Source organism: Ursus arctos, unplaced genomic scaffold, assembly GCF_023065955.2.
Source record: "Ursus arctos isolate Adak ecotype North America unplaced genomic scaffold, UrsArc2.0 scaffold_19, whole genome shotgun sequence".
NCBI classification, from domain to species: domain Eukaryota; kingdom Metazoa; phylum Chordata; class Mammalia; order Carnivora; family Ursidae; genus Ursus; species Ursus arctos.
In genome coordinates, this window is record NW_026622863.1 from 55,132,929 (window position 1) to 55,148,348 (window position 15,420).

A 15,420-nucleotide genomic window follows, 5' to 3' on the forward strand; every position below is an offset into this window, starting at 1 on the left:
GAGCCCCACATGGGGCTCGATCCCAGGACCCTGGGATCATGACCTGAGCCGAAGGCAGACGCTTAACCAACTGAGCCACGTAAGCACCCCCATCCAGATTTTAATAAACCACCACCGTATTCTCCTTAAAACCCAATTGGATGGGGCGCCTGGGTGGCTCAGCCATTAACCGTCTGCCTTTGGCTCAGGTCATGATCCCAGGGTCCTGGGATCAAGCCCCGCATTGGGCTCCCTGCTCAGCAGGAAGCCTGCTTCTCCCTCTCACACTTCCCTTGCGTTCCCTCTCTCGCTGTCTCTGTCAAATAAATAAATAAAATCTAAAAAAAACAAAAAATAAAAAATAAAAAAAATAAAACCCGACTGGTAAAAGTATTTAATATTCAGAATGTTTCTCTGTCCTACTTTAATGCAAGGAATGGTGCCCTGAACAATACTGCCTCATAGTGACTTACAGCACACTTACACATCAACCATCAACAGCATCTCCGTGTAGACTATCTTCATAAATTGTGTATTATGATGTCTTAATTTTCCATGTTCAAGTAGGTATGAATGACTTCCCCATCATAAGAGAGCCGATCGGGTCTGTGAGACAGCAGCTATCAAATCACGTTACATGCACACAGACAATAAAGGTATAGCATCAGATGATTTTGGAGTAAAATTATTACTTGCCATGCAAATAACTCAAGGTCAAAAGAGAAAAAAGGAGACACTGAAAATAATTATCCCTCCTCAGACATCCATCTCCCCCCCTCCACCCTATCAGGCATATTAACTAATACAGTTGACCCCCGAGGAACATGGGTTTGAGCAGTGTGGGTCCCCTTATACAGAATTTTTTTTTAATATAAATACAGTGCAGTACTATACATGTGTTTCTCTTCATTAGGAGTTCCTTAATATTTTCTATTTTTAAGTTTTTATTATTATAAAAATACCATATACATACGGACAACGTACAAAGAAAGGGATGACACTGTTACCGTTCCAGGCAAGGCTTCTGGTCAACAATAGGCTATTTCCAAGCAACACTGGTAGTTTTCAGTTTTGGGGACTGAAAAGATACACACAGATTTTCAACTATAGAGGGATTACGCCCCTAACACTTGCATTGCCCAAGGCAAAAATGTAACTGACCTGAGTGTTTTATCTTTGGATTTTTCTCTATAATGAATACTCTGATTTTAAATCATGTCTGAGAAGTGGTATTGACTTACTGCTTTCTGCTGTGGATTTTTGGTTTTAGATTTGCCTTTCCATTACACAGTTTGCCAATTACAAAGGATAAAATCATTAAGACAGAAATAACAACTTCTTTTTCCTTCAGTGTGTATTCAAACCAAAAGTCTTACATCACTTTTGTATTTCCAGGGTTTCTATACAGTACGCTTTGTCTGGTGTTCACTAACCGTGCAGTTCCTGGACTTTGCCACCATTCTGGACAATTGTAAGGTATCGCCACAGGATGTGTTATCTCATGTTAAATAGTTTTGATTAATTAATTACCTTGCCTTGTTCTTTACATTTAAGGGCTTCTCTCCGCTATGCACCTTTCACAGTTCACGAAGTTGGTGGGTCTACTTAAAGGCTTTGTCACATTGTATTGTGTGTCTTCGCCCCACTGTGTCTTACCTTAGCTCGGTGAGTTTTGAGTGGTAAAGGCTTTGCCACATTTTATATACTTTAAGTTTTCTTCCTATTACAGAATCTCTGCTGTTGAGTGCATTTTGCACAAGCGAAAAGCTTTGCCACAATTACTACATATGTAAATCCTCTCTCCAGTGAGGATACAATGATGTACAATGAGATTTGAGCTTTCGTGAGTCTTTCCCACATTTATTACTTTGATACTGGTTCTCTGGAGATGAAGCTCTCTGAGGATTACTGGGATTTGACCCTTGGTTAACTTCTTTCCTAGATCCACTGCATTGGTTAAGTTGTCTCCATTATAAAAACTTTGGTAATTATGAAAGATAGGAAGATCTTTACTGAGGACCCTGAGTTCACGACACGTGAAAACTTGCTCTAAATTCAGTTGTTATGTGATAACTATTGAACAGTAATGTTTCGATAAAAACCCTCCTGTGTTTATCAAAGTAGAGACTTTGGAATAATGAGGGATTATGTGTTGGTGGGAGAATAACGAACCTTCTGAAAAGGACTTCTCCAATCAATCACGTTTAGAATTTTTATCTTCATGTTTAAATATCTAACTTTCAGAAATGTTTCTGTAAATGATTAATACAAACTTATATTTGAAATGCCTTGAAGGATTATGTTCAGCATGGACTAGGTGACTTTCCAAAATATCAGAAAATATACCTTTTTTTAAAAAAATGGATTTGGGCCCTTGGGATGAATGACATTGTTCTGCAAATATAACTGACTTAAGGTGGGGTTTCCCCCCAAATGTTTTATATCCTTGATCTCTTCTGGCAGTAAGGATTTAATTACGGCTAACTGTCCCACTATGGTTATATCCATCATAACATCCTTCCTGCCCTTCACTAGCCCCCATCACCTTCCTGGTCATTCATTAAGTATAAATACTCAAGTCCACTGCTTCCACATCTTCCCAGATCACTCTAGGCAATCAATCTTCTTTGGTGGTCTTTGCCAACACACCTGGAGTGTTATGGAAAGACACAACTAAAAGATGCAAAATAAGACATCCCACTTACTATACTCACACACATACCAAACTAATACCCATCCTAGGACAGCAACAGAATGGAGAAATAGGATCCACCAGGATTTTGCTCCTCCATGGAGACAAAAATGAAGCAAACTGCCTTTTAGAGAGCTCCAGAAGCAAGTTAGGAGAATACAGCACCCCCAGAAAATACAAATGAACAAGAGGCACATCGAAGAGACAGGGAAAGTTTGTGACATTTCCTCCCAACAGCTGTTCACCCTGTGACACTCCATGGCAACACTGTGAGAAAACTCTTACTTCTCGAGAGAAACCAATGAGTGACCTGTAGGTTCAATGACGCGGCTTTTCACCTGCCTCACGTGGAAAACAGGGAATGAGTGCCATCTGGATGCAGTGTGGTGACGGCTCAGACAAGGGTGCACACTTGCTCGAACCAGGACGAGACCACAGAGCTGAAGATGGAGAGGACGGTACCATGCGTTCTCAAGTAGTAACTCCACGTTCTTGAACTGGGAAATGACAGACGCAGACATGACAGATGCCCAGAACATGTGTCACAGGCCCCAGAATTGCTATTACTTACCCTTAAGGAAGCAAGCCCATAATCATGGGCGCACAGGCTGTTTTTTTTAATTCCCAAATACCACCCAGACCAGATGGCATACAAAGAAATAGAAAAATGCATTCTAATCAGAGGGAAAAAAAAAAAAAATCAACCTCCAAAACTGCCCTAAGTTAATAAAGAACTATTAGTTGCCAAAATAGCCTGACAAATAAAGATTCTCATGGAGGAAGAAGAGAAAACAGACAGATAGCTCAATGTTATCAGGAAAACTATGCATGACCAAAATGTAAACATGAAGAGACAAAAAGTGTAACATCCATGAATCAGAAATTGGGAGATGAGGGGCGCCTGGGTGGCTCAGTCGTTAAGCGTCTGCCTTTGGCTCAGGGCATGATCCTGGAGTTCTGGGATCGAGCCCCATGTCAGGCTCTTCCACTGGGAGCCTGCTTCTTTCTCTCCCACTCCTCCTGCTTGTGTTCCCTCTCTCACTGGCTGTTTCTCTGTCAAATGAATAAATAAAATCTTAAAAAAAAAAAAAGGAATTGGGAGCTGAAGAGTAGAATTACTGAATTTAAAATCCACTAAGGGGTGAGCAACAGACTTGATGAAGCAAAAGAAACAATCAGACCTCTTAAAGACACCTTTTCTAAATTCTCTCCTGAAAGAAATAATGAAGCATGTGGAAAAGGATAGAGTCTAAGGGACTCGTGGGACGCCAACAAGTGGTCCAATATGCACATTAAGGGGGCCCCATAAGGAGAGGGTGACCTATGTGGAAAGAAGAGACAAATTGAAGCTTGGTAAATTCTTAGTAGGATAACTGTCAAGACATGAACACAGTGACACCTTGTAATTAACTTATAAAAAATCACAGGTGTGGGGCACCAGGGTGCCTCAGTCGGTTAAGCATCTGCCTCAGCTCAGGTCATGATGCCAGGGTTCGGGGATCGAGCTCCGTGTAGGGCTCCCCGCTCAGCAGGAAGCCTGCTTCTCCCTCTCCCACTCCCCCTGCTGGTGTTCCCTCTCTCGCTGTGTCTCCCTCTGTCAAATAAATAAATAAAATCTTAAAAAAAAAAAAAAAGAAAGAAAAGAAGAGCTCCTACAATACAACGTTAGTATTGGCATTCTCAAAGACCCGATGATAAGATGGGATACATGGGATAATGTATTGAAGTACTCAATGATCAATAAATAGCCAAAGAAAATATTTTACCTGGCAAAACTGTTTTCCGTAGATGCAGAAATGAAGACTTTCCCAAATAAAAACCTAAGTTTACCAGTAGACCTGTCCTACAAGAAACCTTAAAGGAATTGTCTCTAGACGACATAAAAGGATTTTAATCAGTAACTGAAATCACATGACAACAGAAAGCTTTTGGCTAAACATAAATATTTCCACAATTATAGAAACCTGCAGTGGTCATTAGGTAGCACACGTCACTTTTGTTTCCGGTACAGAATTTTTTTAAAATAAATGTATAAAAATCATAAATCCAGGTAATAAAATATGCGACATGAAAAAATAGAATTTGTGATATCGGTAACATAATGTGGGTACAAGGGTGGAGATAGTAAGTAGAGGAGTTTTGTATGCGATTGAAACTGTGCGTTTTAACTGGTTTGTTTTACCTCAAAGTGTTTTAAGGAATCTCTAAGGGAACGACAATGAAAATACGTGCGGAAAACACAAAAGTTAATGAGAATGGTACCAAGAGAATAAAAATGCACCAATAAATAATGAAATTAATTCTAGGGGCGCCTGGATGGCACAGCGGTTAAGCGTCTGCCTTCGGCTCAGGGCGTGATCCCGGCGTTCTGGGATCGAGCCCCACATCAGGCTCCTCCGCTATGAGCCTGCTTCTTCCTCTCCCACTCCCCCTGCTTGTGTTCCCTCTCTCGCTGGCTGTCTCTATCTCTGTCGAATAAATAAATAAAATCTTTAAAAAAAAAAAAAGAAATTAATTCTATGATTGTGACAACTCACCTAGACATAATACAACATTCACTGACTGCTAACCAAGCAGAGAAATGGACAGGAGTCACAAACAGTTATACATGTTTGATATACAGACAAATACACACATAATTTTATTGACAAAAAGCAAAAAGCTCATTTTTTTTTTTGAGTTATACTCACATGGTCTTGAAATGTACTGAGCTGAAAATTCTCCTCCTGTAACAAAATACACAGGTAAAACCCAAGCCACAGCTAACTAGCATTGTGGAAACTCCCAGACAAGAGGAAGTACATTATTATGCAATTACTAAACCAGATTAAGATATAGTATAGCCCAAGAAATTCTACCAAAAAGAATAAAATTAGTTATAAAAAAGGAGAACTATACAACTGTAATTTTAAAATGTGTCTATGTACCCATGAAAAACAAGCATTTCACTAGCATATTGTCACTGACCATAAAATTGTAAAGAGTAGTCATTAAAATCAATCATAAAAAGTGTAAATGAAAATTTTATGAATAAGCACTTAAAAGCATGAAAGACATGTATTAAATTATTAATATATTCCGCATTCTGTACAGAATTTAAGGCTTTAATCCACTCTTTCAAATCAAGAAAAAAATGACACTTTCATTTCTAAATAAACAAAGACCATGAAAGTTGTAAAATTTGACAGCCACTGTATATAAATTAAACATTTGGGATTAAATTCTGAGGAAAGTAGAAGAAAAACCTAATGATTTTCTCTGCTTACATTTCTGATCAAAAGGTTTTTTTAAATAGGGGTACTCAGTCATTTAAGCGTGTGCCTTAGGCTCAGGTCTTGATCTCAGGGTCCTGGGATGGAGCTGGGCTCCATGCTCAGCAGTGAATCTGCTTCTCCCTCTCCCTCTGCCCTTCCCCTTCTTGATCTCACAACTCTTTCTCTTGTTCAAATAAATAAATGAAATCTTTTAAAAAATCTATGGGTACTTTACTAATTATCTCCCTTACTTCTTATAAAGCACATGCCCATGTCCAACCAGAACTTTTAATGCAAGCAGAGATGAATCTTATACACAACTAATTAGAAGTGAAAACACATGTGACACAGTCACAAGAACTTCATATAAGAAAAATTATAAAATGATGCAACTACTAATAAATAAGGTAACAACTGAGACTTTATTAAAGGCTACAAGTTCTGAGTCCTAATGTTCTAGCTCCCCTATGGATTGTTTATGTAGGAATTCTAGGAAACAAACAGAAACATTACATTATCTCACAGAGAAATGGAACACACAGTGGAAATTTCTAGTATTACATCAATCCCAGAACCCTGGGATCACGCCCTGAGCCATAGGCAGATGCTTAACGACTGAGCCCCCCCAGGTGCCCCAGAAAAAAATGAACTTTTGAAGAGAAATAAAGCATTAGATTTTCTCACATTAGGGAGGTGCTCTGCTATCTGATGAAGTTACTGAGCCTCACTTTTGTATGATTATGATTAAAGCCTCTATAACATTGGAAAGCATAAACTAGAAAACATGGGATATCTGTCTCCAGTGTTCCTAGGGATTTCTGTACCAAATCCCAAGATGCCCACGACTACCATGACATGCTTCTGACATGACTCAAAGCAGAACATAGAAATGGCACAGCCTAGAGATCCTCAGAAATAGCGAGATTTGTGAGGGACCTCAAAGCAATGGAGAAACTGTCAAGATTACGGAGGCCCTCCAACTCCCAAGGAAATCTCCTGGCCCTCCCTGTGGATGTGGTGGACCATCCCTGGATACGAAGGAGAATATAACAGCTTGGTAATGTTGGATAGCAGATGTCCCTCTGTGAGAGGGCGACAATGACACTAGGCTTCTCAAATGCATCTTCATTCAAGGAGAGCTACAGGGACCACAGTTTAAGGTCTTTCCCCTTTACACTTGGACCTCCCGTCTGTCATCTACCTCATTCATTCCCACCTACCGGGATGGAAGGCTACTGTCTTCTTTCTGTTCACATCCCAGAACTGCTCCTCTTGCTCCAAAAACATGATCAGGTCTGGCTTTGAGAGAATGAAACCTGTTTATCAGGTAAAAGGAAAATGAATACTGCTGGGGATTGAACTTTCAGTCATGACTGTGCGCAGTAGAGAAGACATTGCAGAACTCTAGAAAATAGTTTCCCAAATTCTGTTCCCAAATAGCCCCTTTAGAAGGGGCAGAAGGGATATCCTATATTCACATTCTGACCTTCACTTCCAAGTAGTAGACACAATAATAAGGAGTGGAAATGTAAACTTGAGATGTGGGCAGTACCAGGGCACCTGGGTGGCTCAGTCGGTTAAGGATCCGCCTTCAGCTCAGGTCATGATCCCCGAGTCCCAAGACTGAGCCCTGCATCAGGCACCCTGCTAAAAGGGGAGTATGCTTCTCCTTCTGCCCCTCACGGTGCTCATGCTCTCTCTCGCTCTCTCTGAAATAAATAAAATCTTAGGAAAAAAAAAAAGATGTGGGCAGTCCCATGCTATGGCACTCAGTGTTTAGAACTGCCACTGATCTCCGGAAGTGATGCTGTTCCCTTCAGGAAGGGGAAGCTAAAGCTGGAAAGGAAACATCATGAAGATGTTTCTCTGCATCTACAAACCCCTACTTATTTCCCCTTCTGCCTGGATCTGAATTCCAGTCACTCAAAGAGGAATCTTCCAAGAGAAAGTCTTCACAGGAAGAACGAAACCCCGAGTGTGGCTTGGGACATCTGGAAGGAGTCATCCTCACCCAAGAACAGGAGGTGTCCGTAGTTCTCCAGCATCACGTCCCTGTACAGTTCCCGCTGCGTGCGGCTCAGGCATCGCCACTCCTCCTGGGAGAATTCTATGGCCACGTCCCTGAATGTCAGGAGTCCCTGCAAGACATACCACCGTCACCAAGTGGCCACTGGCAGAGTTCACAATGGTCCCTAAGATGATAGAAGGAGTTAATGTCACCAGCTAGACCCAACCCTGACCCTTCCTTCTCCGTGACATGAGTGTGGAGTAAAGAAAAACCGATGGGACGGAGGGCTGGCTGACTGAGAACTTCCACTCCCAGAAGTCAACTATATCAACGACACAACGGGGAGAGCCCTCCTTGTCCAGTGCAACCTGTTGGGATGTGGGAGAGGAGCCACTGGTCAAGAAAGAATTCTTGAGATGTTTCTGATGTGAAGTGTTGGGGTTCAGGAGTGAATGATGAAGAACGAATTCTTGAGATGTCTTTGGTGCAAAAAATGCGGTCTTACTGAAACACAGGCACAGAACCCAGGGGTAGAAAGAGCTGCACTGGGGTTATGAGCAGTAACTCATTCTATCCTTACAAATAGGTTAGAAAAAGCGACAAACTCTCAGGAATTTGAAAGCAAGGTTCCCTGGACCTTGAGGGCCTAGCTGGCATGATAAGGTAATTTACTACAGTTAAGGAAAACCTCAGTCATAATACCCATCCGGGGGCCACCTGGGTGGCTCAGTTCGTTAAGCAACTGCCTTCAGCTCAGGTCATGATCCTGGAGTCCCAGGACTGAGTCCTGCATCTGGCTCCCTGCTCAGCAGGGAGTCTGCTTCTCCCTCTGACCCTCCCCCCTCTCATGCTCTCTCTCATTCTCTCTCTCTCAAATAAATGAATAAAATCTTAAAAAAAAAAAAAAACCTTCAGGTATCTATCAGTGGGTGATATGCGTGGAGGATGATGGCCAACAGATATTTGGGGGACAGATAAAGGAGGTTCTAAGAGGATTTTCTTTTTCTTTTTTTTTTTTAAATCATTTCATTTTTTTTTTAAGATTTTATTTATTTATTTGACAGAGAGACAGCCAGCGAGAGAGGGAACACAAGCAGGGGGAGTGGGAGAGGAAGAAGCAGGCTCATATAGGAGGAGCCTGATGTGGGGCTCGATCCCATAACGCCGGGATCACGCCCTGAGCTGAAGGCAGAGCCCTGAGCTGAAGGCAGACGCTTAATGACTGAGCCACCCAGGCGCCCCCCAAGAGGATTTTCTTATGCTAAAGAAGACTTAACAGAATCCAGAGCTCTGGTTATTGTCAAGCTAACGTTGTTTTTCCCCTCTAATAAAACATTAACATTAAGGCAGTTCTGAATTCCGCGAGGAATGTCATAGTCTGTCTCAAATATTTATCAAAGGGCTGCAATTTGAAGGAAACTTTATTTTATCCACACTTCTTTTGACTTTGTTCTCCTCAGAAACTACAAGCAAGGGCACTTGGTTAAGCATCTGCCTTCATCAGCTCAGGTCCTGTTTCCAGGGTCCTGGGATTGAGCCCCACATTGTGCTCCCCGCTCAGTGGGGAGTCTACTTCCCCCTGTCCCCCCTCCACCACCATCCAGGTACTCTGTCTCTCTCCCTCAAATAATAAATCTTAAAAAAAAAGAAAAAAGAAAACTACAAGAAAAACTCAGAACAAAGAAGTTTCCAGTTGAACTGTGGTGGTCTCTGCATATCGCTCAGTGCATCCAAGTTCCCTACAAATAAGAGGGAAAATATGAACATTTGGGGGGAGGAATCTAGCAAGGAGCACCAAGCCAATAAAAGCAGTTACGTCAGGTGTATGGAAACAAACTGATCTCAGTGCCTAAGGCACACCAAAGGACACGTCAACAGCGGTGTTTTCTTGTGGTCTGAAGACAGGAATTCAGAATATAAATCTAATTATGAAAACACAGTGGGTATATACACAGTTCAATCACCTACAGTTTCTGCAGAAGCTGCTTTTAGGCAAGCAGCCTGAGCAAAGGAATGGAGAAAGGGCCCCAGTGACCCCCAGGGCTGAGTCCAGACAAGCCCATCAGGGGACCCACCTCAACATGACCATAGGCCCTAACTAACCAATGGGCTACCGACAACCAGGAACAGAGACTAGAAAAGGGAAAATTCCTTAAGTCCCCATAACCCCTCACCTTCCCCTTTTAAACACAGCCCCCACCCCACCCACTGCTCCCCGCAGACAGCCTCTCCTCTGCGGTCCTGCCTGCCGCTCTCTCACAGTGGATCCAATCAACTTCTAACAACGTGGTTCTGCCTCAGGAAAATTCTTCCCAATCCTACTTGACTTCCACCCCATCAAGGACCCACGTTTGGCGCCCCCATCTGACCGGCAGAGACACCACATTGAGACACCACGGTTTCCGTGTAATAGCTCATATATTTAATTTAAAGATTCATTTACATATTAGTACACGGGATGGGGAGAGGGAGAAGGAGAAAGTCTCAAGCTGACTCCCCTCTGAGCACGGAGGCAAAGGAAGAACTCCGTTCTAGGACCCTGAGATCATGACCTGAGCTGAAAGCAACAGTCTCAGGATTAACTGACTGAGCCCCCCAGTTCCCACTCTAGTGTGTTTTAAATAGAGTATCTGTTTTCACATTCTAAAGAGCAAGTCTTAAGCACCCCCCTCCCCAACTTCTCTTTCAGAGAACTTTCAAAGTTATTCCGGACCTCAAATCCTTCGAGTTTATTTCTTCATTTTTTTTACCCTGGTCTACACAGAGCTGGTAAAGCCTCTAGATGGGACCTAAGTGAGAAATGTTTGGAGACACAGGAGAGAAGGCTCTGGGATACAGGGAAAAGTGTTCTAAAGACCTGACCTTGAGTATCATTTCTGAAAAGATCTTAAATATAACTGAAAACATAAGGGAGAAACTTCAGAACTAGAGGAATCAACATTTGCAATTTCTAAAGGCAAGGAGTCTAAGGAAAAAACATGACACAGCCTGTCCTGGGACACCAGGCTTACCTGAGAACTGGCCATTTCTTCTTTCACCGCGACCTCTAGATTTCTTTCTCACAAGATATTTGTGGAGAAATCACAGCAGCATCAGGAGAAAATGCCCTTAAAGCCCCCAACAGAGCCTCTTTACCTGAAAACTGCTTCCCTGAAGGTATGAACCTGAAATGCAGAAAATACCCAACTTCCTACTCCTTTGTGTCAGGAGCTAGTCAGAAACTCTGACCTCCTACTTGGAGACCAACCTCTGACTTTTCCTTAACTGCTTTCCGGGTGGGTGGCAGCGGGGGGGAGGGGGGTGCTCCCCTCCCACAGGTGCCCACAAATTCAGCTACAGCATAGAACCATGTCCTGCGTAGACCTGACCCTCCCAGACTCACGTAGCAGAGACCCTGTTACCTCTCCCAGAACCAAAGCCCGCTCTCAACTCTCATAAAATAACCTGAAGCCCTCGTGCTAACCCCTGGCCCGGGAATCACCTAGAGCCCTTCATTAACACAACACTGTTGTTTTCGCCCAAACCAATGGACAGAATCTGAGGGGGAGCCCGCCAGATAGGATCCTTTTTGAAACTCCACACGGGATCCTGTTGGGAAGCATTTGGGGAGCTGACCAGGCAAAGGACAGTGACCAAGGCTGTGGTTGTGGCCACATTGAGATCCACGTCCTCTTCACTGATCAGAATTTCTGGAGATTGACTTATTCTCCCTCTTTCTGCTACACAGAGGAAGACACCCTCACACATGGAGCTTTCCCTTATAAATGCAAATGTCTCTCACAAAGGGAAACTTCCTCAGTTTCAGAGCTTTTCCTTTATCTGCCCTTAATTTAAAATAATAGCCTATTATGATCTTCAGGCCAGAGACACACTTTAGAGTGACAAAATGCTCCCCATCAGAAGGTAAACGTTTATTTTCCTAAGTAACCGCAAAAGTTTTCGAAACTGAATGCAATTTTACCATACTGCCAGCAATATATGAGCATTCTAATTCCTCAACATTCTCCCTGAAATTTGGTGTTTTATCCTTTTTCATTATTTTACCCATTCTAGAAAATATTGAGTGGTTTCTCACTGTAAAATATGAAGCGGTCTTCCCATAGTTGTCCTGGTGACTGAAATGGAAACCACGTAAAAGCGTAAAGTTGAACAACAAAGAAAATGGCTGCATTAATGCTTCAGGGAGACTCCATTTCAAACGAAGTAACATTTTCCCTCTCCCCTCCAGACCTCCCCTATGCAAACCGCCCCTCTTCCATTCTCAGCCCTTTGTTTCAGGAACCTGATTCCATCATGACAACTTGATGGAACAGGGCTGATAGCACAGACACAATGCCTATGGAAACCAGCTAGATCCTGCATTTCCCTAAGAAAGCCCACCCCCTGGCTCTGGGTGGGCTTGCAGTTTTGAAGGCCCTGACCCGCTGTGGCCTCCTTTGCTGGCAAAGCAATACTGTTCCTCTTTATCCCCAACTCTGTCATCACATTATATTTTGGGTCTGAAGCATGGAGGTCAGTTCATACAAGAGAAATGAATGTTAGGAGAGGAAAACTTGTCTTTCTTGCTCCATTCTCAATCCTTTGGTCAGTGGATAATTAAAATGATGTGAGACAGTTTAATGAGATAAATGAAAATCTTAATTATGGGAAACTGAAAGACATGAGGCACAACGACAGGTGACTGAAGCTTACTTGCCACTGTGACATAGGGAGGTAGGGATTTAGAATTTCGAAACAGCAGGTTTATATTCACAGGAAATAGGAGGAAATGTATGTCAAACAATGGCTTACCACTCCTTGCAGTCAATCCTTTATGATCTAAAAAGTTAATTTCTGGTATCAACTCTCTTCTCAATAGATGATTTAGGAAAGACATCAGAGTACAAAACTGATGGCAAAGAAAGAATTCTTGAGAGGTCTTTGGTGCAAAAATGTGGTTTTATAAAAGCAGGAGGACAGGACCTGTGGGCAGAAAGAGCTGCACGGGGGTCAAGAGGAGTGTCCCATTATCTACTTTTAGTTGGAAAGTTGTTGGAGATAGGTTAAGCGTCCCAGGTATTCAGGAAACAAGGTTTCCAGGACCTTGAGGGGGCTAGCTATTGTTAGGAAGGGCCATTTATTACTGTTTAGTAAAAACTCAGTCATGAGACCCTTCAGATGTATATCAGTGGGTCATATGTTTGGAGAATGATTGCCAACATGTGTCTTGGGAGGGGAGAGATAAAGGAAGTTTCCAAAGGAGTCTTTGTATGTTAAAGGAAACTTATAGGATCCTGGGGGTTGGGCTAAAAGATTGATTGCCTTTTGCCCTTGCCAAGTATGAAGTTGGAGACAGTTCAGTCTCTGGAGTTAGGTCACTCTGAGTGTTTCTGAATTTGGGAAGAATCAGGAAGGGAGAAAAGATAAATGTTTCCATTTGTTTGCCAAGGTGTGTTTTGTGCAACGGCTGCAAGTTAGGCAATCTAAAACAAAAAATTTCTTAGATCTATAAAACACGATACTTTCCTAAGGTTTTTCTTTACATTCTACTTAGTTAACATACACAGTAATATTTGTTTAAGCTGTATAATAGTGATTGTACAATTCCATATAACACTCTGTGCTCATCACAGGGCCAGTCCTTAACTCCCATCACTTATTTAACGCATCCACCTACCAAACTCCAGTCTGGCTACCATTGAGTTGTTCTCGAAAGTTAAGAGTCTGTTTCTTGGTTTGCCTCTCCCTTTCTTTTTTACCTGTTGCTCATTCGTTTTGTTTTTTGAATTCCAAATGAGTGAAATCATATGATGCTTGTCTTTCTCTGCCTTATTTCACATAGCAAAATACCTCCTAGCTCCATTCATGTTGTTGTAAAAGGCAAGATTTAATTCCTGGTAGGGTGATACATATTACTTTCAAAAAAAAACCAAAACATATATATATATACACACACACATATATATATATATACACGTATATATATACACGTATATATATATGTGTATATATATATATATAATCTTATTCATTGCGGAGTCAATGAACATGGGATGTACTGTTTGAAGCAGAAATGCTCACTGCCTCTCACTGCTGAATTGCTCCTCCAACAACTCCGAGCCATGCAAAGAGCCAGAGCCTGGGACTATACACGTTACAGCACTGAGGAAAGGGAGGAAGGTCCCGCACAGCAGCAAAGCACCTTCCCTGAAAGGTCACCCAACTACAGTGCATCTTACCTTGCCTGGGGTTACCTACCTGGGACACGAGTGCTTGGGGGCAACCACAGCACACACTTGCCGATCCAGTCTATGGCACGGTCCAGAAGGCTTCTTCATCTCCAACATGATACTAGGTGACACTTTAGAGCTATGCTCAAATGGTTGCATCATCCAGTACCCTCCTCCATCCCTGTCACTGACCTAGGCCTGGGAAAATACAGTCATCACTGACATCCAACAGCATTAGTCCTCAGTAAGACACAGGAGATCAATCAAATCTTCAAGATAAAGCAGGACTTCCCTAGTCCCGAGAAACCCACATTTGCCAGTTCGTTTTCCCCATGACATGTATTCATCAGAGGACACCACCAAGAGCTGTCTCTGCCTTTGCAGTCACTAAAAGGAGCCACGTCTGTGTCCCTCCCCACATTGCAAAGACTTCTTTACATTTCCTTTTAATAGGTCTCTTTCTAAGGACGCTGCCTTCATCAAAGTTTACATAGATTCACATCCCACATGCCCATGCTCAATATCCGAATACATACCCACTGGCCTTCCAGCTCTCTAATCACAGTAAAGCTTTTACTGAGGACACTGTCTCCACAACATGGGCAAAAAAGAATGGTTGTGGTTCCTATGGAGCTGGAAACCAAAATGAGGAAAATACAACTGGAGATGTGGAGACAACTAGGACACGAAACAAGTAGAAGTTCTTCTCCTACATCCAGGGAGTCAGTTGGGCAACTTGGGACAGTTGTCCTCCTCCACATGCTCGTTCTTCATCTTAGATATTTTCTACCTCTTACCTGGGCTACCATACCACTCCTCTTGGGATAGATGTCTCTTTCTTAGGGGGTATCTATTACACACGCAGCGTGGTCATATGCGCATGTGTACTTCACAGACACATCAAAACAACACCTCAGTGTACGAAGTGGGGCACATACGTTAATTTGGGGCCACGGTGCAGTGCTTTAGAGTCCCAAGGCTAAGTCCAGAACATGCCATTCCAACTACAACAGGTTTAGGGAAGCTCTGTGGGGGTCTTCTCTAAGGGACAGGGGAGGGAAAGCATAGGGGGAAAGGAGAGACGGTGGCTCACAAGGATGGATTGCAGATGTCGTATCAGAAGTTCCCTTAACTTGTGACTGTAGCGCTTCGTCTCGGGAATGCACAGTGAGAAGGACTCCTGTCAGTGCAAGGCCCCTGCGAAACTAGTGGCTACACAGAATGATGCCAAGCAGCAGGATCATGGAGTATGTCAGCTAAGACTTCAACAATACCTCC

General features: G+C 42.7%; 2 protein-coding genes and 1 pseudogene across 4 annotated transcripts in view; 1 reads left to right on the plus strand and 2 right to left on the minus strand.

Annotated features, from left to right (window-relative positions):
- LOC113247438 (KRAB domain-containing protein 5-like) overlaps positions 1–15,420 on the plus strand; it is a 342,457-nt gene that overhangs the window by 74,136 nt on the left and 252,901 nt on the right. The window lies entirely within an intron of this gene.
- The window catches only part of LOC113247391 (zinc finger protein 91-like), an 87,265-nt pseudogene that overhangs the window by 17,479 nt on the left and 54,366 nt on the right, over positions 1–15,420 (minus strand).
- LOC130544101 (KRAB domain-containing protein 5-like) lies at positions 5,882–8,078 on the minus strand (the record flags this gene model as incomplete). Its single annotated transcript, XM_057314156.1, has 2 exons — positions 5,882–7,241; positions 7,937–8,078. Coding segments are annotated over 2 exons (252 nt in total), but the record flags the coding sequence as incomplete, so codon positions are not given.